General features: G+C 41.4%; 1 protein-coding gene across 8 annotated transcripts in view; it reads left to right on the top strand.

Moving 5' to 3' along the window:
• ARHGEF11 (Rho guanine nucleotide exchange factor 11) overlaps positions 1 to 24,390 on the top strand; it is a 134,092-nt gene that overhangs the window by 81,096 nt on the left and 28,606 nt on the right. For 5 of the 8 annotated variants that reach the window (XM_037825655.1, XM_037825658.1, XM_037825657.1 and 2 more), the window contains exons 2-13: positions 1,990 to 2,081; positions 3,081 to 3,179; positions 6,811 to 6,860; positions 7,651 to 7,708; positions 8,547 to 8,725; positions 9,584 to 9,655; positions 14,683 to 14,802; positions 16,442 to 16,487; positions 17,128 to 17,204; positions 18,361 to 18,498; positions 23,683 to 23,757; positions 23,977 to 24,078. In XM_037825655.1, the coding sequence (XP_037681583.1) occupies positions 1,990 to 2,081; positions 3,081 to 3,179; positions 6,811 to 6,860; positions 7,651 to 7,708; positions 8,547 to 8,725; positions 9,584 to 9,655; positions 14,683 to 14,802; positions 16,442 to 16,487; positions 17,128 to 17,204; positions 18,361 to 18,498; positions 23,683 to 23,757; positions 23,977 to 24,078 (1,108 nt within the window). The remainder of the gene's footprint in view (positions 1 to 1,989; positions 2,082 to 3,080; positions 3,180 to 6,810; positions 6,861 to 7,650; positions 7,709 to 8,546; positions 8,726 to 9,583; positions 9,656 to 14,682; positions 14,803 to 16,441; positions 16,488 to 17,127; positions 17,205 to 18,360; positions 18,499 to 23,682; positions 23,758 to 23,976; positions 24,079 to 24,390) is intronic. The other 3 variants (XM_037825660.1, XM_037825661.1, XM_037825662.1) reach the window with 1 other exon arrangement.

Raw genomic sequence — 24,390 nt, forward strand, 5'->3', positions numbered from 1 at the left:
TACTGGGGGCTCTGGGGGATTTTGGAGGAGCATTTTATCAGGGGATGCCTGGGCAGTAATTCCTATCAGATGCTATGGCTAATGGCTTAGACAGCTTGAAGACAGGGTGGCTTTTCTCCCGCATACAATGTGGGAGGCTCCGAAAGCAGCAAATAACATGACCAAATTTGCATTGGTAAGATCACTCTGCTGCATTGTGGCCATGTACCACCTCTGGATCCTTCTTAGCTTTATTGTGGTTTTTCTTTTGAACGAAACATCTCTGTGTCTTGTCTGGTTTATGTGTTGTTTTGGTTTTCTTTCTCTTTCTTCCTCCTTTCCTGCATCGCTCTCTTCTGGGCCCCATGCTCTCTTCCTTGATGTCCTTCTCTCTCTGACCCAAAGATCAACTGGTAAAAAGCAGTCTCACTTGTCCAGGTAAGAGAGGTGCCAAGGTAAGGGGAGGGAGAAGACCCTCTCTTTTAAATTTAAAAGTTATTTTTCTGGTTGTTTTTTTTTTGATAGATACTACCTTCACATGATTCAAAATTTAAAAGTTATAAAAGACAATATGATGAAAAGTCTCCATCCCCATCACTGTCCCCCAGCCACCTAGTTTCCTCCTGGGAGGCAACCAATGTTATGTTTCTTTTGTACCTTTCCCAAGATATTTGAGATATCTTATGCATATATAAACAAATATATATCTCTGTGTGTGTATATATATATATATATATATATATAAAATTTTCTCCTCTTCCTCTTTACTTACTTTTTTACTCTTCATATAATTCTGTATCTTGCTTCTTTCACACAACATATCATGGAGATAACTTAGTATCAAAGGCTTCCTGTTTTATTTTATATGACTGAATACTATGTCATTATATTGATATACTGTCATTCATCCAGTCGCCCATTGTGAACATTTAGATTATTTCCATTCTTTTTGCCATTACAGACAGTGCTTCCATGAATAGCCTTCTACATTGTCATTTGCTACAGATATTAATGAGACACCTTGCTGAGGCATAGCAACTATTGATTTAGATAACTGGTGATTTGTACACTTTTTTAAAAGGACACAGGAATGATTTGAGCTTCTTCTGCAACTATAAGGGACCTAGCTAAGAGGAGATCAAGCGGTCTTCTGCTTCCATGGCCTGTGGTGTCTTGAGGTTTTAAGATCTTTAATAAGTTCTAAGGAAGTTGTCCCGGGCTGGCTGTGGGAATGGGGCTGAATGTGGGCTTGGAATACTACTACTAAACAGACCAAATTCCTACTTTCCCATGGGGCCCAAAATATAAATGGAATTTTTAGAGACTCAGGCTATTGTAGAAGCCCCCCTTTCTAGAAAAGTATACAAGTTGCCAGTTACCTGACAAGTTATACCCAGTTACTCTCCTGGAGACCACTCTGTTGAAGAGGTAGACGTTTGAAGGACAAAAAGATGAAGTTAAAATGGGGGATATTGTCTCTGTTACAGCCACTGCAGTCCTCTGCTATGTTCACACAGGCTTCTGTATGTTTTTGACCTATCATGTCTTTATCCTCCAGTGTCCCCTTCCTTTGCTTATCATCACCTAAAACTAACTAGCTGTCTGGTTTTTTTTCCTGTCTTTTTCTCTTGCATTCATTTTCTCTGCTGCTCCGTTCTGTTCCATCAGCCCCATTGCAGCCTGGTAAGACCCAACAAGCGTGTATGTGTGTGCACATCCCTTTCTTGCTATTGTTTCTTTGTCTCGTGACTCCAGGAAGAGCTATTTCCCTTCACGCCCTGCTTGGTATTAAAGAGATCATGCTTATCCTGCCAGCCCAGGATTCCAAATAGGTGGTACCAGTGGTGTAGCCATGGCTAATCTCCCAGCAGATTGAGCGGGTTACAGTGTAGGAGGGTCAGTCTGTCACTACCCAAGGTTCAGAGCCCCTTTTGAGACAGCCTGCTTTTACTACAAGGCTGGTCCCTCTCCACCCAACTCATCAATGGGCTTTTCTTATGCCTTCTCCAGGTTAAGTAGCCTGTCTTCTCTGGGAGATTCAGCACCTGAGCGCAAGTCTCCTTCCCACCACCGCCAACCCTCCGACACCTCTGAGACCACAGGTAACCTTCCTGGGGCACTGGACACATACAGACAGATCTGTCTATATACCCCAAATGTAAAACAACTTAGCCTTTATGTTGAACATATATAAAGGCGTTGTGTTAGGTATTTTATATAAATTGTCTCCTTTAGTCCTTACATCAACTGTAGAAGGTAGGTTTCGTTATCTTTATTTTACAGATGAGACAGCTGAGTCATGTAGGAGTAAAGAAACTCGCCCAGTACAGAAGCTTGTAGGAGACAGAATCAAGACTTGAGATGAGTTCTGCCTTAACTCTGGAGCCCATCCTTCAACCATTACAGGATGCAGTCACACATACAGTGTTTATTATATACCCACAGGGATGGAGGCAGTTCATAGTCAAAGCCTATTTGCTTTTCTTTTTTTCTTCTTTTCTTTTTTTTTTTTAAGTCCTGGGTATGTATGTACTTATTGAAAAAGGGAGTTTTCTCTTCTCATTTATCTTTCCCTGGATTTGGCCAGGGCCAGCACTGAGTCACCCTGAGTAAGTGATACAGCTCTGCAGAAAGGTTCAACAGCATTGGCATCCCACCTGCTGCATTCATTGGACATAATTTGACATAAAATTTCTGGTCTTACTGGGGCTTCAATCCTGGGGGGCTGCTTATCTATAATACTAGTCTTCAGAAGGGTAGTCTGGCTTGACCCTGCCCCTTCTTCAGCCAGTCTCACCCAGATGCACCAAAAGGGACAGACGTGGACAAGAGAAACAAACATTTCATCACCTCCAAGGAGAATAACTTCTTGCATGGAATACAAAGTAGGTTAAAGAATATTGTGAATCACTGAGGGAGGCAAGTCATTGCAATAGTTTGCTTGGACAAGATAAATCTAGGGGATTTTGGTTGTTCTGGAAAGGGTTTCTAGCTAAAGAACCACGCTGGAGTTTTCTTGGGCTGATCTGGGCTTTTAGGCCCTAAACTTCCCAGTGACAAGGCCTGCCTAGCCACCTTCTCTCACTCTCTCCTCTCGCCAGGTCTTGTTCAACGTTGTGTCATCATCCAAAAGGATCAGCATGGCTTCGGCTTCACAGTCAGTGGTGATCGTGTTGTTCTGGTGCAATCTGTACGGCCTGGTGAGTGTTGCATCCCTCCTGCCTGGAATGGACAGTTCCTATTACTAAGCAGTCATGTATCTGAGAGTGCCCCATGCCTTAGAGAACTTGCAGGAGATTTCCCAGGAGGCCTGGGTGGGGCATGAATGAACACTCTAGAACTGGTTCCCAGGAACCTCTGGGGAAGAATCAGGCTAAGCCACTAGGCAGAATTTCTAGGGATCATATTTCATGCTTGTCTTAGCAGTTGGGAAGTACACAAGCAGCAGACTAGCCCTCAGGCCCTCTGAGGGTGCCCCTTGTGCTGGGAGAAAAATGCCATGGAGAATTCAAAGGCCCCTTTGTCCATTACCTTCACATCACTTTGCTAAGTGCAAACAGTGCCTGTGCTGCAGGGGTTTACAGTTTGAGATAGGCACACTTGTCCAAATGGTTAGAGGACCTGTTTACAGATACAATGTAACATTAAATAATAAATTGCCAGAATGTAAATGGTGTGTGTGGGGGGGGGGCAGTACCTGGGAAGGGATAGTATCTGGAAATTTGTATTTGGGTAGTTTGTGGTTCAGGGCACAGTCATTTCCTTCCCTTCTGATCAGTTTGGGAAGCCTTCTTAGAAGAAATAAGATTTCAGGAGTGGTTTGAAAGATGGGAAGAAAAAAAACAGGAATTTTGTGGGAAGGGTGTAAAGAGTGGGAGGGCATGACAAGCAAATCAATCAAGTGACATTATTAAAGTTCAGCATGTTTCAAGTTCAGAGTGCTGTCATAGGCCAAGTGATAGAATCGTTGTTAAGTGACCCAGGCCAAAGAAGACAGTCAGAAGGAGATGGGGGCAGAGGGACAGTTAGCGTATGAAACAGATATTTCTAAGGAATGAACTGCAGTGTAGCAAATGGGACTGGGCCTGGTGACTTGGAGCATCATAAGGTTGGATTGTAGAAGAACCCAAGGAAAGGAATAGGGAGTAGGCTGCCATTTCACACTAAGTATAGCACAAAATAGGAAGGGAAAATTTAATTGAAGTAATTTTGGAGAAAATTTGGGGTATGTTTATGGGAAAAGCAAAAAAAAGAATTTCAAATTTATGTTCAAAATGAGGTATGTGGATCATACAAGAATATAAATAATTATGGCTTTTTATGTTTGGGAGTTAACTATTTTATCTACCCCAGGATATATTTTTTCATATCCTGGGGTGGGGCTCTGAAAAGATACTTTTAACTTTTACTCCTTTTTCCTGCCTTGTTCTCTCGAGGTTCCTGAACTAGGGCAAGAAGTGGTTAGTAGTAGTGCTAATAGTGTGTCCTTTGCCTCTGCAGTTTGTTTGATACGGAGCATGTGGGATCCCCTCCAGTGAAATGTGGGTTCAGCTCTCCTTCACTATTTATTTCCTCCTCTTAGGCCTGAGCAAACTCAGACCTAGACAGGAAAGAGCAAAAGGATGACTTGCAGTAAAATATGAGTTTTGGAAAGTGTGTGGGTGTGTTTGGGGGAGGAGAGAGGCAGAGACTTCATTTGGATTGGCATTGAAATTGCAAGGGAGAAAAAAAAAAGGGTAACAAAGCAGTGGTTATTGTCTTTTCCAGAGAGTAGGTTTCTCTAATTCACTGTTTCTCATAGTGCAGTCTGTGTTTTACTTACTTTAAAATCACCTAGGCCCCAGTTGATTTTGAAATCCTCATTCCTAGGCCCAACCCCAGAGATACTGAATCAGTTTCCGGCAAGGGGGCCAGGGAATATGCTATTTAACAAATACCCCAGTGATTCTCATGCCTGAAGTTTGAGAATTTCTGCTCTCGTCCCTTTGCTCTGAAGAGTTTATTTTAATCACCAAGTTACTAAAAGTCACCTCATGGGTCTCATACATTTAGGAAAGGTGGCTCTTTGTTCTACCAAGCTAATGAATAATTAAGGGAGTACTTCTCCCTTAAAGATCTAGAAAGAGAGATGTTATGGCAGGTTGCTGCTTCCTAAACTTCTTTCTGTAACCACTTCTGTTTTCATTGGAAACAGAAAGAAGAGCCACCAGTCTTTCAACTTTTCAGGGACTCAGAAGTCACGGTAGTCTCCAGCTCCTCTTCTTTCTCTTTGCTGGGCTCCCAGCAAGCCTGGTTCCTTTAACCCAGTCCTTTCCTGGGCCTTTGGGACTCATAGAACCCTTTCACGATCTTTGGAATATCCAGAGAACCCCCTAAGAAATTTTTAAAAATCTTTCTGTCATTTTGTCTGGTATAATGATAGAGAATGATAAACATTTTTAAAAATTAGATCTATGTATGTTTAATATATATCCAGGATATAAAATTTATTTAAAATTTTATTAGTAGCAATCTATATAGACTCTTTTTCACATTTAAGTGATGAATACTGTATAGCTTTAATTTTTTAAGAAAAAAGCATAATTTTTGACAAATAAGTTTTAAATTAACAGTATTTTGTATATTATAGAACTAAATGTGAATTAAAATGCAAATTGGAATTTAACTTAAAAATAGACCAGAAATCACTTTTGCAACCTCATACTTGAAATGCTTGCATTTTGCACTTTAAGAAATTGACTGATTTATATAGTGTTCACCTTTAGTCTCTAAATGACAATGTAAGAGAGAGGTTTAAGCTATTTGCAAGTACTTTGCCACAAATAATACACTTTAGAGGATATGCTTGATTTCCAGTGTCGAAAAGCCAAATTGGAATATAATCATTACTGTATTTTCTCTTTTTTAAACTAGAAACATCTAGGTATGCTTTGCGGGAGTTTTTGTTTTGATCAGATGAATATAACTTACAGATTTGATGATCATCTTGGGACAGATTTACAAAAATTATATAACTTTTCATGTTTCTCATTAACTTGTTTCAGCTTTAGTGTTTCTTATGCTTCCTGGATATAAATTAAACCAGGATTATAAGTCATTTAAAGCAATATAGTGGTCAAACCGCCACAGTCTCCAATTAAGTGATAACCAGAAAATGTCATAAGTACATTCTTCTGAGCTCCTTCCTCACAATCAGTCACAGTCAGAAGCTGTTATTCTGGTCCATTTTAAAGGAAGAAAATCTAAATAGTTTTCAAAAATATGTTTTAACAGAAATTAAAACAGTTACTATTATCATCTTTAAATTATGTGAACCTCCCCAAAACATCTTTATGAACGTCTTGGGACTTCAGAACTACCAGTTTGAAAATTCTTGTTTTAATCATTTTCTCTGTGGTCCTCTTAATAATCATTATTATTTTTAACAATTATATTTAATACAGTAAACTCATTCTTCCCACTGGATAATAAGAAAAAAATTCTAATTTGGCCTTAAAACGTATCCAGGCACTTTGAAATAAAGCATGCATATGTATGCACATGCGCTTCTTGGAGCGTTGCCCTCCTCCCGTCTGCCTTGGCCTTATCAGAAGCCTGGCATCTGAGCTCGGTGGAGGAAAGCAAGAGCTGTGACCTTATCAAGTCCACTCTGCTTAAAAGCAGCTGTTACTGGAGCAGAATAGGATGGACACCCAGCATTTGGGGTACCTAACGTAACACAGAGTTAAGGTAAAGTTTCGGCGGGAGATGATCTGACAGGGACTTTAATGTAGATTCAGTGACATCTGGGAGAGGTTGTTGGGCTCTGCTGACCAGGCCTTCTCCTTACAGGAGGTGCAGCCATGAAAGCCGGTGTGAAAGAGGGTGACCGGATCATCAAAGTGAGTGAATCCCTTCCCACACCCGGGAGAGGAGGCAGTGTATGCAGAGTCACTTCTTTCCTTGGCCTGTCCTGCATCCTTCCGTTTTTGATATCAGCTGCCAGTCAGCCACCGAGTTAGGGCGTGGCAGCAGAGAGTGATAATGGTGCATTGTGAGAGAAAGTGGGAATTAAGATGGCAGGATGTCATACTCTAGGCCCTTCTTGCCTGTAAAGTAACCAACCTTCTAGAACAGGTTTTGTTATCCTCATTTCACAGCTGACAAAAATAAGATTAAGGGAGAGGGGTTGTGACTAGTGAAGGACCCAAGCCTTCGGATTCTCAGGTTGATATTCTGTCCCCCATACAAGGCTGACCTAAGGTCCTTGCCTGTTCTAAAACACTATAATCTGCCCTGTTCCTTCAGTGCATTCTTCTGTAAAGTGGAGTCCTAGAAGTGTAAAGGAGTTCTTAGATGAAGAGAATCCTTAGTCCTCTGGTAAGGAGGAAACAGACTGGCTCAGTTGACATACACAAAGCTAGTGGTTGGAAAAGCATATGCCAAAAATAAACAAATGAATAAACAAATGAACAGTTTCACCCCCGGAAACTTAAAGGCTAGTTGGAGAGGCAGAACACTTAGCAGATGTGAACAGGAACAAATTCATAATGTGAATTTGCATAAACAAGTGACCAGAAGCAGCTAAGGACCATTGGAGGATGGCGTCCTAAAGAGGAGGCATTTTGAACTCATAGAAGGATCCTCTGGGTTTCCACCACCACTACTCAATATCCTTTGTCCCTCCAACAGGTGAACGGCACCATGGTGACCAATAGCTCACACCTGGAGGTGGTGAAGCTTATCAAATGTGAGTTGGAGATAGCTGACAACTAAAGCAAGTAAGGGAGCAGATGGGCCAAGAGGAAGGAGGGAGGAAAGAGCAGGCTTGTTGATCCAGGAGGCTTCCTTTTCAGCTGTGTGAGAGAGTGGACATTACATCTTTAATCTTGATATGGAGCAGTCCACTTAGGCTGCCACAGTTCCCTATTCACATCTCAAGTGAGGACACTATTAATGTCTTATCAGATGTCTTTGATTTTACCTGCACCTGTCTTTGCCGCTCCTGTTTGGGCCATAGCCTACCAAGACCAGGTCTCACTCAAATACAGTTTGCTCCTCTCTCCCAGTCACAGACATTCTTGCCTACTTGTTTCCTATTTGGGGGGAGAAAGCAAAAATATTCTTTATTTGCAGCCTGGAAGACCCAGCAATTGAGTCTGTGCAGGTAATCAAATAGAAACAGCAAATGTTGAGGAAAGAACTAAAGGGTGTGGGAAGTTTGGGGAGGGTGGAGGGTTAGAATTTGAGTGCCTGCTGTGTGCCAGGCAAGACAGCAATGCTAGAGGTGTTACAATGGCTATTAATTTAATGAGATAAAGGAGGAAGCAAGGGACTGATCAGGTGGCCCATGGGGTATGTTTGCAGATATTTGTGAGTGGAATTTTGGTTGAAGTTTCTGCATGAAGAAGGGGAAAGAAGCAATAATTGAGTAGATGCAAGGTAGAAGGGCAGGAGTTAGAGAATGGATGAGGCATTAAAGGTGAAGAGAATTAAATCTACAGAATTTTGAACTTCATGAATTGTGAACCCCCTCCTTTGTAGTTTGAATGTCTGCTCTACAAGCCTCTCTGTCTGTTTTCCTCCAGCTGGTGCCTATGTTGCACTGACCCTCCTGGGCTCTTCACCCTCGTCTGTCGGTGTCTCTGGGCTCCAGCAGGATCTAGCCCCAGCAGGAGCTCCCCAAGTCACCCCTGTGATACCACCACCACCTCCTCCTCCACCTCTACCACCTCCACAACGCATCACAGGACCCAGACCTCTGCAGGTAATGGCCCTTCTGGCTCCCCATTGTCACTCTGCCATCCCTTTGAAGAGCTCCCTATGGTGGAGGAGAACGGGTTATTGAACAGGTGGGCAGAGATAAACCAAAGAGATGTATGAAAGACCATAAAGAGCTGAATAAAATATGAGGACTGCATTTAAAGGGGTGGTCCCATGCCTTAATGTCCTCCTGCTGTGTAAATGCATTTGCAGTTTTATCAGACAGCAGCGTGCAGTGTGTTTCCTCAGTGTGTAGCTGACCCTACACACTGAGGGAGTGCTTCCCCTCACGGGGGACACCTCTAGGTAGGGACAGAAGACATCTGTTAAAGACAATTGCCAGTCATTGTTACAAGGATGTAGAATTGAGTCAAGGAGTAGAAGAAAGGCTTCCTAGAGAAAAAAGGCTGCTGGGAAGAGAGACGTAGTGAGCCCAGGTGGGTAGGGGGAGAGAGTCAGAAGACGACAAAAACCAGTAAAGAGAGAACTGTAGGACTGAGGGAAAGCCCATGTGAGGAGTTTAAAAGAGGACAAGATGCAGATAGGTGTGAGGAACAGGGTTTTCCAGTTGGAAAGGAACCTGAGCCAGGAAGTCCTGGGAGACAAAATAAGTTGGGCTTTGGGGAGCAATTTGATACCAAAAATGATTACATCCAAGGGTCCTAGGAAGTTCAGGAGTAAAATCAAAATAAGATTTTATGTTTACTGAATTCCAGTGAGGTACTGAGTGTTATACAAAATATATTTATGACCCAGGCTCTACTCTCATAACTTTCCTAGCCCAAGAAACAGCAGGTAGGAAAGAATTAAGCTATTGAGCTGGTCCCCCAACTCTGACTACTGTCATATTTTCCATTCCTAGGATCCTGAGGTTCAAAAACATGCCACCCAGATCCTTAGGAATATGCTGAGGCAGGAGGAGAAAGAGTTACAGGTAAGGTCACTGCTGCGGATAGACTGGCCTTTGCCTTAATGAGATAATAACAATGTTAACAATACCTTATCAGAGCAATCTGCCAATATGTATGACTTAATTTACAGCCATATTCTATCACAGTATACGCTTAAAAAATAAAATTCTAGGAGCACTAGAATTGTCATAGGCCAATAGAGTGTGTTAAAGCAGATTTTGTCCAGTAGAGCTATTGGAGTAATAGAACTTCTGGGTAATAGAGTAGGATAGTAACAACATAGGCAAGATACAAACAAGTGCTAAGAGACAGGTAGGATAAAATGAGGAAACATCAGAACCAAGGAAAGGCAGAGTGAGTCAGAATTATCTTGGAAGTTTCCAAGGAAGGAAAGTGCTAAGAGGAAAGGGATGGTAGGGATAGGTAAATGATTGCTGAGCCCAGCTGATAGAAGTGGGGGTGCTATTGGCGGAGGGATGAAGAGATTTTCAGGCATAGGGAATGATGTGCTCGGGGAATAATAAGCTGATTGCCTTGTCTGGTATGGGATAACCAGATTCCTTTTATAGTGATGATTTGCAGCTATCTTCTCACCCCTTCATTTCAATTAAGCAAATTACTCAAAGTATCCACTGTATGTAAAGCATTGTTTTAGTTCCTGTGGTGTACAGAGATGAAAAAGATTGGATGGTTCTTGCCCTCAACATGTTTAAAATCTAATGGGGGAAAGTTGATATTATAGTAGCCGGGAGAGTGGAAGGAACAAAGAGCTTGCGGTAAGAGAATGAAGAAGAGAACAATTAATAATGGGAAATGTGGGGAAAGGCTTCACAGAGGAAGTACTGTTTTAGCTGGGCCTTGAAGAGTGGGACTTCAGTAGGCAAAAGAAATAAAGAAGGGAATACTAGTTGAATGGACAGCATAAATCAAGAGCAGAAGATGTGAAAATACATGCGTTTATTTAACAAACAGTGAGTTCCTGCTGTGTGCTAGGTACTGTGCCATGTGTTGGGTATGGGATGTTAGGAGCAGGAGTGGAGTGTTTACAGAGATAAATGAGAGGTGAATCTTTCCTTTAAGGAGTTTGTAATCCCGTAGGCTGATACTTAAATACTGACAAAATATCATAGAATAATCAAGACAGTGTGGTACTGGCATAAGGATAGATTTATAGATTGAGGAAATAGAATTGAGAGTCCAAGAATTAACCCATATATCTAAGGTCAGTTGATTTTCAAAATAAGTTGTCCAGACAATTCAATGGAAAAGGAATAGTCTTCTCAACAAATAGTACTGGAACCATTGGATATCCACATGCAAAAGAAAGAATTGGGACCCCTACCTCACACAACATAGAAGTATTAACTTGAAATGGATCAAAGATTGAAAGAAAATTAGAGCTAAAACTCTTAGAAGAAATCACAGGTGTAAATCTTCATGATCTTTGATTAGGTAAACATTTATTCAGACATTAAAAACACGATCAACCAAAGAAAAAATGGATAAACTGGATTTCATCAAAACTGAAAACTTTTGTGTATCAAAAGACACTATCAAGAAAATAAAAAGACAGTCCACAGAATGAGAGAAAATATTTGCGAATCATGTATCTGATGAAGATTCAGTATCCAGAATATATAAAAGATTCTTACAACTCTACAATAAAAAGACAGTAATCCAATTAAAAAATAGATAAAGGACTTGAAGAGACAATTCTCTAAAGAAAATATACAAATGATCAATAACCACATGAAAAGATGTTCAACATCATTAGCCTTTAGGGAAGGCAAATCAAAACCACAATGAGATACCACTTCACATCCACTAGGATAGCTGTAATCGAAATAATGGAAAACAGCATGTGTTGGTAAGGAGGCAGAGAAATTGGACCCTCAGACATTGCTAGTGGGAATAGTGCAGCCAGTGTGGAAAACAGTGTGGCAGTTCCTCAAAATGTTAAACATAAAGTTACCATATGACCAAGCAGTTCCACTCATAGATATATATCCAGGAGGATTGAAAGCCATATGTTCACACAAAAACTTATACACAAACGTTCATAGCAGCATTTTTCCTAATAGTCAAGAAGTGGAAACAACTCAAATGCCTACAGCTGGTGAATGGATAAACAAAATGTTGTAGGAATATCCATTCGATGGAATACTGTTTGGCCATAAAAAGGAATGAAGTATGAATACATACTACAACATGGATGAACCTTGAAAACATCATGCAAAGTGAAAGAAGCCTGACCCAAAAGGTCACTTATTTTCTGAGTCCTTTTATATGAGAAGTCGTATTCTGGACTTTGCATAGGCTGTTGATCCATGGAGACAGAAAACAGATTAGTGGTTGCCAGGGCATCGGGAAAGGGGGTAATTGGGAGTAACTGTTAGCAAGTATGGGGTTTCTTGTTGGGGTAATGGAAATGTTCTGGAATTAGATAGTGGGAATGGTTGCACAACATTGCGAGTATACCAAAAACCACTTAATTGTACTTACGCATTATATTTAAATATCAATTTTTTAATGTTTTTTTAAAAGTGCTGAGGAAGTCCACAGGAAGGAATAATTACGCGTGGGTTGATGATAGTCAGAGGAGGCTTCATGAGGTGATGCTTGAGTTGAGTTCAGTCTATTGTGACTAGAATGTTGAAAGTTGTCAGTAGGTTTGGAAAGTACTTTAGCCCTTAAATACCATGATGAGCTTGGAGTTTATACTGAAGGCGGCAGTGGGAATTGATCAAAGGATTTTGAGTAGGGGAGGGATCATATTTTCAAAGCCATCTTTGAGAAGTGTGTTAAGTGTATTGATGTAGGGAAACCTATGTAGGAGGCTGTTGCAATAATGTAGACAACAGATGATGACAGATTTAACACAAACAGAGGAGTAAAAGCAGAAAGGAGGGGAGAGCAATGGGAAACATCTCAGAGATTGAATCAGTGGAATTTAACTGGAAGGAGAGGTAAGAGAGAAGAAAGAGTAAAAGTTAGCCCCGACTTTGGGTGTCTAGGTAGATGCTGGTGCCATTGATGGAGCAAGATGGAGATAGAGGAGAGGAGCAGAGTTCAGGGGACATTCAGATAAAGACCATCCACCAGGCAGATGGACGTAACAGGGTTGAAGCTCAGGAGAAAGGGAGGAGTTGGAACAGAGATTCCAGTATTCTGAGTATATAGTTTGTAGTTGGTACTGGGGACTGTATGAGACTATCCAGGGCTCTCATGCAGAGAGAAGAGCAGAGTGCTGAGGATGGAATTTTGGAACTTAAGTGCTTCTATAGCATATTGCCTCAACCTCTAACATCTCAACACTTGCTGTTATGTTTGTATTCTAATTGTTTACTTGTCCTTCTCAGCTGTTGGACTAAGTTCCTTAAAGGCAAGGACCATGCTTCTTATCTCTACATTTGTATATTCTCCCACACCTAGCACAGTGCCTGTCATATATTAGCTCTCAGGAAATGTCTGTGGAACTGAAGACTTAACTAGATTTAAGGGGGTAGGACAAGGAAGAGGAGGCAGGGAGTATGGAGTTAGGAAGTGAAGGGAGGAGAGCGTCTTAAGGGAGGCTGGACAGGCCTTAAAAGCGGTCAGGTAAGATGAGGACTAAGAAGAAACCGTTGGGTTTGGCAATGAGGTCATTTTATTCTTTGGCCAAGTAACTTTAGTGGGGTAATGGGGAGAGGAAGCCAGATTGTCACTATGTTAAGGAGTGACTGGAAGGCAAAGAACTTTGGAGCTCTTGAGTGTAGACTTCTATTTTGAAACGTGTGACTGTGAAAGGAAGGAGAGAATTGGGTAGGAATTGGAGAATGAGCAGTTGATGAAAAGGTTTTCATTGTTTGTTTTTATTTTTTAAGACAGGAAAAGGAGCAAAGGAAGGAGCTCTTGGCAAAAGGACAGTTTAAAATATGTGAGCAGTGCCTCAGGGCACTTGGATGGGTTGACCCTGAGACTAATTTAAGACACAGTTTCTCTTCTGAGGCAGGAAAGGAGAATGACTGAAGATGTTTTGAAGTGGAGTGAAGTTGAGGAAGTTCTTACCAGATGATGATATTATCTGCTGAGACTGAGGGAAGAGTTGGCGGCTTGGTAGGCATGGAGAAAATGAAACATATAGGTGTAAGGAATTTGTAAAAAAGTTGTCAGCAGTGAGGCCCCAGATGAGCTTAGATAATATGTGAACCCAAGGTCTTAATTTAATTATTTCATCAGCATGATTTATTGAGCATTTCCTTTCATAGTAAAATAATAATAGCTGCCATGTGTTCAAAGTCATAACTATGCACCAGACACTGTACTAAGCACTTTCCATACATAATCTCATTCAGATCTTACAACTGTCCCATGAGGCAGGTATTGTCATCTCCATTTTATTAATGAGGACATAGTGAAGCTTGCCCAAGTCTACACGGCTAGTAAGTGAGGGTGTCAGAATTCAAAGCCAGGTCTCCCTGTCTGCTAAACCCAAGCTCTAAACCACTATGCTAAATAAGCTCTGCTTCATGCTGGGAGGAGTACTACGGGTGGATTAGAGTGGTCCCTGCCCTTGAGGAGCTTCCTAATAACCATGAGGCTGTGGGGGAGGAATATTGACTCCGCTCATCAGTGCTTCTTCCTCTCATTTCCTATGATTCTCATTGTCTGTAAGTTTCCTCTTTAACACCCTTTTGTGTACTGGCCTGGGGAGTCACTTACGTATTTCACACTTGAGTAATCATCAAGGCCTCATTTAGGATATGGAACCTAAGCTGGACCTTGACTTACGGATGAGATTTCATCAGGCCTTTGTGTTTTGTCTTCCTTCTTCGCTTGCCTCGTGTGTTCTGTTTCTTGCCTCGTGTGTTCTGTTTCTCGTCATTTTTACCTTTTTCCGATCCTAAATGATGGTGAAACAGTGGGCATCTGCTAGAAAGCAGAGATCTCGTCTTTCTCCTCTTTGTTTTGGGGTAACTGCCTTATTCTCCCCACTGGTGAGTCATCCGTTCTCTACTAACCACCCCGTCTGCCTTTTCCCCTCCACCCTCTCCTCTTCACCCCTCCCCAGCGTATCTGTGATGTGTATAGCCGGAACCCTGCCAGCCTGCTGGAAGAGCAGATCGAAGGTGCCCGGCGGCGAGTCTCTCAGTTACAGCTGAAGATCCAGCAGGAGACTGGTGGCTTAGTGGTGAGTGATGGTAGGCACAGCTCTAGGGAGGGCACCATGCATTTGAACTGGGGGTAGAATTAGGGAGAAAGTGAGTACTTAGGCCAGGACCCACAGCCTAAGCTAGTGAGTGTGTTGTATTTTACAGAGAAACAAAGGTCAGCAGTTCTTTATTTAGCACCAGAGAGACTGGGCACTGTCCTGACACTTGGGATACCATATAAAGAAAAAGCCTGTTTTTTACTTGCCCTCTAAGAGCTTACAGTTGCAATAGAAAGAAAGAAATATGAAATAAATCAGAATGCCTGCTTTAATCTCCTGATTATCCATTCACTTGTGGATATAGCTGATGTATATTCCAGGGCTGGTTTTAGACAGTATTCATCTGGTTGTTTTTTCTACCACCCATCCCTCAGGTAATGGTCTTCTCAAAGAAACACAAGTACTTACTAAAATTAGCCTAAATAAAGGAGCCTCAGTCAGTTAAGAAGGCTCTACATCATTGGCTAACATGCTTTATGGAAAATCCTGGAGCGGAGATATCTGTATTCTAATCAGGGACTTTACTATTAGTGTTCTACTTACCTCCCTTGGGCCTTAATTCTTTGGGTAAAAAAGAAGCAACTCTCCAGAAACTTTAAAGTCTCCAAGAATAATATTTGCCAAAGCCAATAGAAATCATGTGGCGATTATCTACCTTTTTAGAATATAGGATCAGGAAAGCTTGAGGGACCCAGGCTAATCGAATTTAAACTGTTTTATTTTCTGAAGGACATCCCAGTAACACATAATTAAAGGCTTGGGTTCTATATTTAGACTGCCTGGATTCAAAGCCCAACTTCTAGTACTCACCAGCTTTAAGATCTTTGGCAAGTTATTTAATTCTTGAGAGCCTCAGTTTCCTCGTTTATAAAATGGAGATCCCAATAATGTCACAATAAGGTTATTGTGAGAATTAAATCCTACCGTTAGCATGAGAGCCAGTACCTGTTTGCCGCTGCTGCTGCCGCTGCCAATGTCAGTATGCACATGTGCACTGTGAGGTGGTGAGTCTGAAATGCTACACTTGGCATCTGGAGATCTGAGTTCAAAGCGTGGTTTTATACTTTACTAGCTGTGTAGCTTGGGCAAGTTAATATCTCAGAGCTTCTGTTTGTTCATTTGAAACATGGGGGGTAGTATACCTAACTCAGGTTAAAGACTAAATGAGATATGGAAAAGTATTTTATAAACAGTAAAGGTCTATCAACATAATGTCCTCCACTCAGTGCCAGGCCAACACTTAGCAGTCCTCTTCAAAGACATCTTGAGCTAGACCTTCCCTCGGTCACCTGCTTGAGGTTTTTGTACTTCCTGATAGTTGGGAAGCTTGTTGAGTCTAACTGACTAAGGCCATAGATGTTTTAAGCTCCAGGGTGATAACTACAGTGAGATTTTAGAATTTTACTTATGGTAAAGCTCTGTTTCCACCAGGGACCACCATCCTCCTCACACTGCACAAATGAAGCAGTTTTTGTTCTTGCTGGGCATAACATATGAAGCAGAATTATTATAATTCTTATAATTATTATTTGTAAGCAAATAAAGCTCTGGTTGGAGGAAAGAAACAGTAGGGGGAAGTTTACAGAATTTGCCCACCCTCTGGGACTTTCTTTTTTAGGACATATTTCCACTATATGGTGACACCAGCCAGAGATCATCAGAAGGTAAGTCTCTTCCATCATCCTTTTTTTTCCCCTCTGTCCTATCTCCAGTCCAGGTTTTTTATATACTATCCTCTTCCCTCCCCACGGGTCAGATTCAAGGAGAAAAAATATAGTACCTGCCTTCTGGGAAATAGAATAATGGCAGAAAGCAGTGCAAATGCTTAGGGAAATAGGATACAGCTTATACAGCAGACATTAGTGTATAACCAGTAGCACTAGGTGGATAAGTGCCAGGGAGATACCGGGGTGATTATGGTCCAGAGAACAGTTTGCCTAACAGCACCTGGCACCGAGGAGCTCAACAAGTACTTGTTGCAAGAAGAAATGGATGGAAACCAGAAGAGGACTGGGAATGAGCTGAGGGGTAAGACGGGTTGTGAGAAAGAGCTATAGTGTCTCAGTAGAGGAGACAACAGGGCCTATGCAGAGGTGTAGAGGTAGGTGAAACCCAGATAGGGTGAGTAGAGGATAGGTTTGCGCAGGAGAGCGTCTGAGTCAGGGAGTCGTGAGATGAGAGGGAAACAGGTGAACAAAAGGTAGAGGACAGCTTCCCTTTCCTCCCCTGTGCACAGGTTCCCAGAATAAAGGTTTCCCCCAGGCCACTGCGCCTTCCTTACTATAGAAACTGTTTTCTTCTCAGGCCGCCTCTCTCTCGATTCCCAGGAGGGAGACAGTGGCTTGGACTCTGGGACAGAACGCTTTCCTTCCCTCAGTGAGGTGAGTGCCATCACGGGGGCAAGGCCTGTTTAAAAATGTACATTTAGTGTCCCTTCTCTAGGTGCCTGGTGAGTTCTGCTGCTCACCAGGTGCACCAAGGCCTCTAGCCTGTCATCCGTAGACCTCTTCTATAGTTCCAGGTCCAAGGATTTTAGTCACTGTGCTCTAAAAGGCAGTTTTAAATGCATCCTACATGCAGGGTCATCAGATCGCTCCTATTTTATCATTCGGTCAACACTGCCAAACAGAGAGTAGGGTGGGGAGGAAGAGCATCTCATTAACTATAGCAAGCCTTTGAATTTAAGGGAGCAGAGACATGAATCATCTAAACCAATGACTTGACCGAAAACACACTTCTACTTGACTGGGAATAACATCATCTTAGATTAATATGATGAACCTGATCTAATCAGAAGTGGCAGTCTCTCTTTTTTCCTCATGGATCTTTTTCTACTTGAATGGCTCATCTTTTCTGGAGTGGTCAAAAGAATTTCAGATTTTTGCCTCAGAGGTTGTCCCTTCTAGGTATTCTCAGTTTGCAAAATCAATATAAAAATAAGAATGAATAATAACAAGTAATGATGATGTTGGCAAAATATTTATTTAGCCAAGTTAATTAAATATGTGAGTAAGCAGTTGAAATCCTGTTAAAAACCTAATTTTTGATAACAGTTAAAATTTTACTTCCTGACTACTTCTGTTATCCATGGGAAGATGCTGAATATATGTGAAAAGACAAGTGTGTGGGAAAGTCACCAAGAAACGGAAGCAAAGTCCTAAATAATCTACCATAGACATCACCCCGAGGGCCCAACAACTGGGAGGCAACACAGCTTGTGACATTGTAGGTTGAGACTGGGTTGAATCCAGGGAATACCACATTACTTGCTATATGACCTTTCACAAGTCTCGTAACCTCTCTAAGTCTTAGTTCTTCCTGTGGAAAGTGGGAGAAATAAAAGTATCTACCACAAAGGGCTTTAATTGTGAGAATTAAATGAGATGATACATAATGAAAGGCTTAGTATCATGCCTGGCCACAAGTACTGAGTTTATATCAATTGATGTTATGAATCTCGTTATCACCACCAAATGAGCCAAGCCCTAAGGATCTTCTGGACAAGGTTCCTTCTCACAGAATTCTCTGTTCCTCTAGTCATTGATGAATCGGAACTCCATACTATCAGACCCTGGGCTAGACAGTCCTCGAAGCTCCCCTGTGATCATGGCCAGAGTGGCCCAGCACCACAGGCGGCAGGGCTCAGACACACCACTGCCCCCTACCAGCAATCAGGTGAGCAATCCAGAGCCACCCTGCAGGTTTCCTTTCCCTTTTTAAGAACTGAGGGTTGGAGGGCTGGGTGCTATCAATATATGGCCTTAAATAAGCCATAAATTCAAGTTGTTCCAGTAACTCGAAATTTGAGATAGACACTTACCTAGAGAACACATAGCGAAGAAAGAACACAGCATAAATGGATAACATGAAAGTAAGGGATCTCAGTTTCTTATGTGAAAAGTCAGTGAATGCAGCTGTAGGGAAGTGACATCTCAGAAGCAGATAGCTGGTCTTTCTTTTAATGTTCATGTGTTGCTCCAGAACATTAATTTTCAGTTTTCTTTTTCCCTAGCAAAATCCTTTTCTCAACAAAGTTTTATTATTTCAAACTCTAATATAGAAAAGAGATAAAAGCTCAGCTCTCCTGGGACCTTTCCCGTCAACCTCCCCCACCCTCTGGGGCACTCCCATGGAGCCCTGGGGTTCTGTAGAACCTGATCTGAAAGCCACTGCTAGACTCTCTAGAACTAGGTCCCTGGGAGATTTCAGGATGACAGGTTTTGGCTCAATGCAAAAAGCTTTTAAAGAATATGGTCTCTCTAGCAGTAGAATTATTCAGGCAGAAGCTGGATCACTACCTGTTAGAGACACTGGGAAGAGAACTCCTATTTTTGTAAAACAGCATTTCTTAAAACACAGTCATCTGCTACAACTGTCATGATTTTTGCCATATCCACATACCAACTGTATAATGTTTACTTAACCTTTTTCTTTAAGCTCACTTTTTTTTTTAAACTTAAATCCATTTTAAAGGAAATATTATGTCACTACCTTAAATTAAAACCAGTATCATGCACTGTAAATGCAAGGCAATCATGAAAATAAATATAATTTTGGAAACAATTTTGTTAAATTCTAACTAAAAAGATACAGAACAATGTAGGTAATTGCTATCATTTATATTAAAAGAGGAAAAGAAGGCATCTCTGTGAATACTGATGTTTATGGTTTCTGACAAGGGAGATTAGATGGCTGGAGGATAGGGTGGGAAGACTTTTCACTATATTTGCCCTTTTACATTCTTTTAATTTTCAACTAATGTGAATGTATTACTTATTCAAAAAAAAAAATAGATAAAATTAAAAACAAACTGAAAAATAAATTCTAGCTTGATTCTATTGCTTGTCAAAGGCTTTGGTTAAGCCTGAGACCTGTTTTGCCTTTGTTAAAGGTATTAGAGATAAACTAGCATTTTTAGAGGTAAAAAGTTTTGGTCTAGCAGTAGACCAAAACTTTCTCCTGGGTTAGGCAAAAGGATTGAATAAGAACTAAGATGAAACTTTCTTACAGTATGATTGAATATTATTTAAAGCCATGTCCAGGTACTCCCTGAAATAATCTCAAGCCTATATAAAAATCATCTCACCTAAAATGATCTTGAGTTCCACCAGTGGTGTACTTCCCACACTGGAAAAGTTTAGGTGATGCTTTCAGACTGGGTTTTGACCTATTATTGGTGAGTCATGAAATCAGTATAGTAGATGTATATCAATATTTATTTATTTTTTTTAATCTTCATTTTATTGAGATATATTCACATACCACGCAGTCATACAAAACAAATTGTACATTTGATTGTTCACAGTATCATTACATAGTTGTACATTCATCACCTGAATCAATCCCTGACACCTTCATTAGCACACACACAAAAATAATAAGAATAATAATTAAAGTGAAAAAGAGCAATTGAAGTAAAAAAGAAAACTGGGTACCTTTGTATGTTTGTTTGTTTCCTTCCCCTATTTTTCTACTCATCCATCCATAAACTAGACAAAGTGGAGTGTGGTCCTTATGGTTTTCCCAATCCCATTGTCACCCCTCATAAGCTACATTTTTATACAATTGTCTTCGAGATTCCTGGGTTCTGGGTTGTAGTTTGATAGTTTCAGGTATCCACCAGCTACCCCAATTCTTTAGAACCTAAAGAGGGTTGTCTAAATTGTGCGTAAGAGTGCCCACCAGAGTGACCTCTCGGCTCCTTTTGGAATCTCTCTGCTACTGAAGCTTATTTCATTTCCTTTCACATCCCCCTTTCGGTCAAGAAGATGTTCTCCGTCCCACGATGCCAGGTCTACATTCCTCCCCGGGAGTCATATTCCACATTGCCAGGGAGATTCACTCCCCTGGGTGTCTGATCCCACGTAGCGGGGAGGCAATATTTATTTTAATGAAGTAGAATCGAATAGCCTAGAAAAGAAAATATCAAAATATCAAAATTCATTGTATATAATAAGGGTAACTATAGTTTTGTGAAGCATTTTAGATATGTATGTGGTATACTGGGCTGCAATGAAAAATATATTTATTACCGGGAAACATGGTCAAAAAAGTTTGAAAGCCAGTATTTTAGGGTTCCTTTCAAGTCTGGGTGCCTATTAATCTCTGAATCCAGGAGGAAGGTCTTCAGAAGTAGGATCCCTAAAGAAATTTTGAATGGTGGGAGAAATGGCTTAGGAAGAAAAGAGAGCAAACATCAGTCACCAGCGAGATGACCATTTAATCAGTGAGTTAGTTAAACCTAGCCCATGATAGTCCCTGAAATCTAGATCTCATTTTTCTGTCTTTTCCTTCCTCCCATGAACAAAACTGGGCCTAACGTTCTTCTGTGATGAACCTACTGGGTAATTCTTGCAGAGGGAGGCAGGCAGCCAGTCCAGCTCCCTCCTCACGAAGGCTTTTTATGCAGAGGGCTTCTTTCCCAGACTTCAGCAAATAACCCCAGTGGGTTTCCTGCCTGCTCCCTTTCCTGCCACTCACCTCAAAACCCCACCACACACACATACATCTTACTGAATTCCCTTTGATAGTGTCATGATTTTAGTAAATCTATCTTCTAAGCTCTTTGGAGTTTAGGGTTCCTGGCAATATCTTGTATCCGTTTCTCTAACAGCCCTTATCCCTTTGCTGTTACTGTCTGTTTACAAGTCTAATTTCCCCACTAGGTGTAACTGGTCTTTATACTGCTAAGCACCTAGCTTGGCACTTGGCACATAGTAGGCACTTCATGACGTTAGTGAAAGAATGAGTGAATATTTTAGAATGAGCCTAATCAAAAGTATCCCCAAGTGTTCATCTTGGAAAAGATTTATCCAGGACATGGAACCTTTTGAACTTCTTGAAAATGAGGTTTCATGGTACAATCTATACAGAGGACTGCCTAGGTAGATCCCTATTTTTCTTAAATCCAGACTTTGGCAATCATCAAAGGAAAATAATCAAGAGCTTCTCTGAAAAAGGAGAATACATTTGATTATCCAGTTTTACTCATAGGATGGAGTTTAGTTACTCTTTAGGTCTTGGTGGAGGAAAGGTAAGGAAATGGATCTAATATGTATTAAAATGCCTGTGTACCAGCTGCAGTGTTAGATCCATTGCAAAAACAAAAAACAAACAAGCAAACAAAAACTCATTTAGTTCTCATAATCAGGAAAGGAGGTAACTGTTAGAGTCATTTGGTGGATGAGGAACCTGAGGCAAAGAAAGGCTGAGCGACTATTGAGGGACCCAATTGTTAATGGCTGAGTTGGAACCAGAACTTAGAATTCCTAGGCCCTAGTGCAGAACTACTTCTGCTTCTAGCCTCTCCTTGATTGCCCACTATTTAAATTGCAGTTTTGGAGTTGTGAGAATTAATAGAGTATAGTTCCAGTTTTTAAAATAATAATATTAGTAAGGGTATGGTGGGGGAACCTATACTGTGTATCAAACTGTCAGTGGTAGGGGGGTAGGATCATAGGGAACTCTCACTTTCTGTTACATAATTCTGTAATGTTTGCTTTATACTGAGCATATTCTGCTTTTATAATCAGGGAAAAGAAATTGTAAAAGCTTTCCAAAAATATCTTCTCCCCCAAACAAGCAAAAATCAAGTACTTTCAAGTTTCACCAAAGAGCCAAGTAAAGCCCGAGTGGTTATCCAACTTCCCCTGGGGAACCTGGGCCCGGAGGAATTCAGAGTCTAGAATGTTACCGGAGAGGAAGATACTCAGGATGTGTCTGCGAAATACAATTATGGCCCATCAGGCCTGACTGCAACTTGGAGCACGCCGGTCAGTCTCTCTGGGCCTCAGTTTTTTCATTCATTAATGAGTGCTGGACTCCAATCGATGAGATACCATCCGGGTCCCTCACATTCTATGAGTCAGTCATTCTAGGCAGAAAGACTGTAGATATCCAGGAGAACAGAAAAGCAGAGAGGAGCCTCAGGGAGGAACTGTCAGGAAGAGCCCCATGAGAAAGTGGGTAGGAGGGTATCTTGGGCCTGGAAAAGAGTAGTCACAGGTAAGCCAAGTGAGTTCCAGAAGCAGAGTCCTTGTTGGAGAATCATTGGAAATGAGGAAGATTAAATTGAAAGTGAAAAATACAGCTAGTAGAAAACCTTTATAAGCTCAAGGAACCTTTAGAAGAAAAGCTTGTCCAGTGAAACATCTGAAAAGTTTATGCAACATGAAGTCTCTCTCATCATACCTCATCAGTGGCTTATCAGTTAAAATGGGCATAAGGGGAAAGAAAGAAAAGCCAGGATAAGTAGTTTGAATCTTAGACAGGTATTGGGGATCTATCATAGATTCCTAAGCAGGCAAGGGAAATAATGCAAATGGTGTCAAGAAAGGTTAGCCCCATCCCCTTTTGTTCAAGGAGCTAGGGAAGGGCTACCAGGCTCTCTGAGAGGTTTCAAGCTACAGGTGCTTACTAGGCACACAGTAACTGTTCGTTAGCACTGTGGTGGACACTAGATTTGTAGATTGTGCACTTGGGGTAGGGAGAGGCTATTTGGGAAGATAACAAAGCCCCCAACCCAGTAGCCCAGCAGGAGCTCCAGGTTCTTATTTTGTTGCTGACACTCCCTCCCCAGATCTTTCGCAAACAGGAAGAGAGCATTTTCTCTCACTTCCCATCTTTGTATGTCATGTGACCAGGCTGCTCTGCCCCACCCAGAAGCAGTTAACTTCCTGCAGAGTGGAAATCATTTCATCTATTCTCTGAGATTTGGGGGAGGTAGTGAGATGCCAACTTTTACCAGACCTTTGTGACTTTTCTCGTGAGTGCTATGCTATTACTAAACAAACTTCATTGAGGAATTTGAGGCCCCTGTTCTCTAACCTCTAATCTCTGCAACTTGACTGTCTCCCCCAGGGTGTTGATCAAAGCCCAAAGCCTTTAATTATTGGCCCAGAGGAAGATTATGACCCGGGTTATTTCAACAACGAGGTAACGGCTTCCTGGTTTTCTCCTTTCATCATTCTCTCATACAAGCTGCTCTTGACTAGAAGCAGTTTGACAGGCATTAGCTGTGAAGGGAACTTGGGGGAGGGAGACATAGCTTACAACCCCTGGCAGCTGGATAATATGGGGGCTAAACTGGAACAGGCTGTGCTGCTGTACCCATCCTCCATGCCTCACAGCTGTTCTCATCTTTCTGCCTTCCAGAGCGACATCATATTCCAGGATCTTGAGAAACTAAAGTCACGTCCAGCTCACCTTGGGGTTTTCCTGCGTTACATCTTCTCTCAGGCAGACCCCAGTCCACTGGTAAGTCAGAAGCATAGGTCTTGATTGAGTGCCTGCTTGTGCTTTGCAAAGAGAATCTCTGGCCTCTGTCCCTGCTCTCTAGATGTTATAAGTCAGACCCAAATAGGGAAAAAAGATGAAACCTCGGTGGAAGGGATTTTCACTCTCTTTGACACAGCTGCCTCTATGTCATTAGCATAGGAAGGAGAGAGAAGAGCTAGGCTAGGGGAGAAACTTTTTCTGATCAGTTTAGGAAAGCTTCTTGGAGAAGACTGTCTTTCTAGAATTTTTTGAGTGAAAGAATATAGACTGATTGTGGGGTTGAGAGAATAG

This window comes from Choloepus didactylus, chromosome 2 (assembly GCF_015220235.1).
Source record: "Choloepus didactylus isolate mChoDid1 chromosome 2, mChoDid1.pri, whole genome shotgun sequence".
NCBI classification, from domain to species: Eukaryota; Metazoa; Chordata; class Mammalia; order Pilosa; family Megalonychidae; genus Choloepus; species Choloepus didactylus.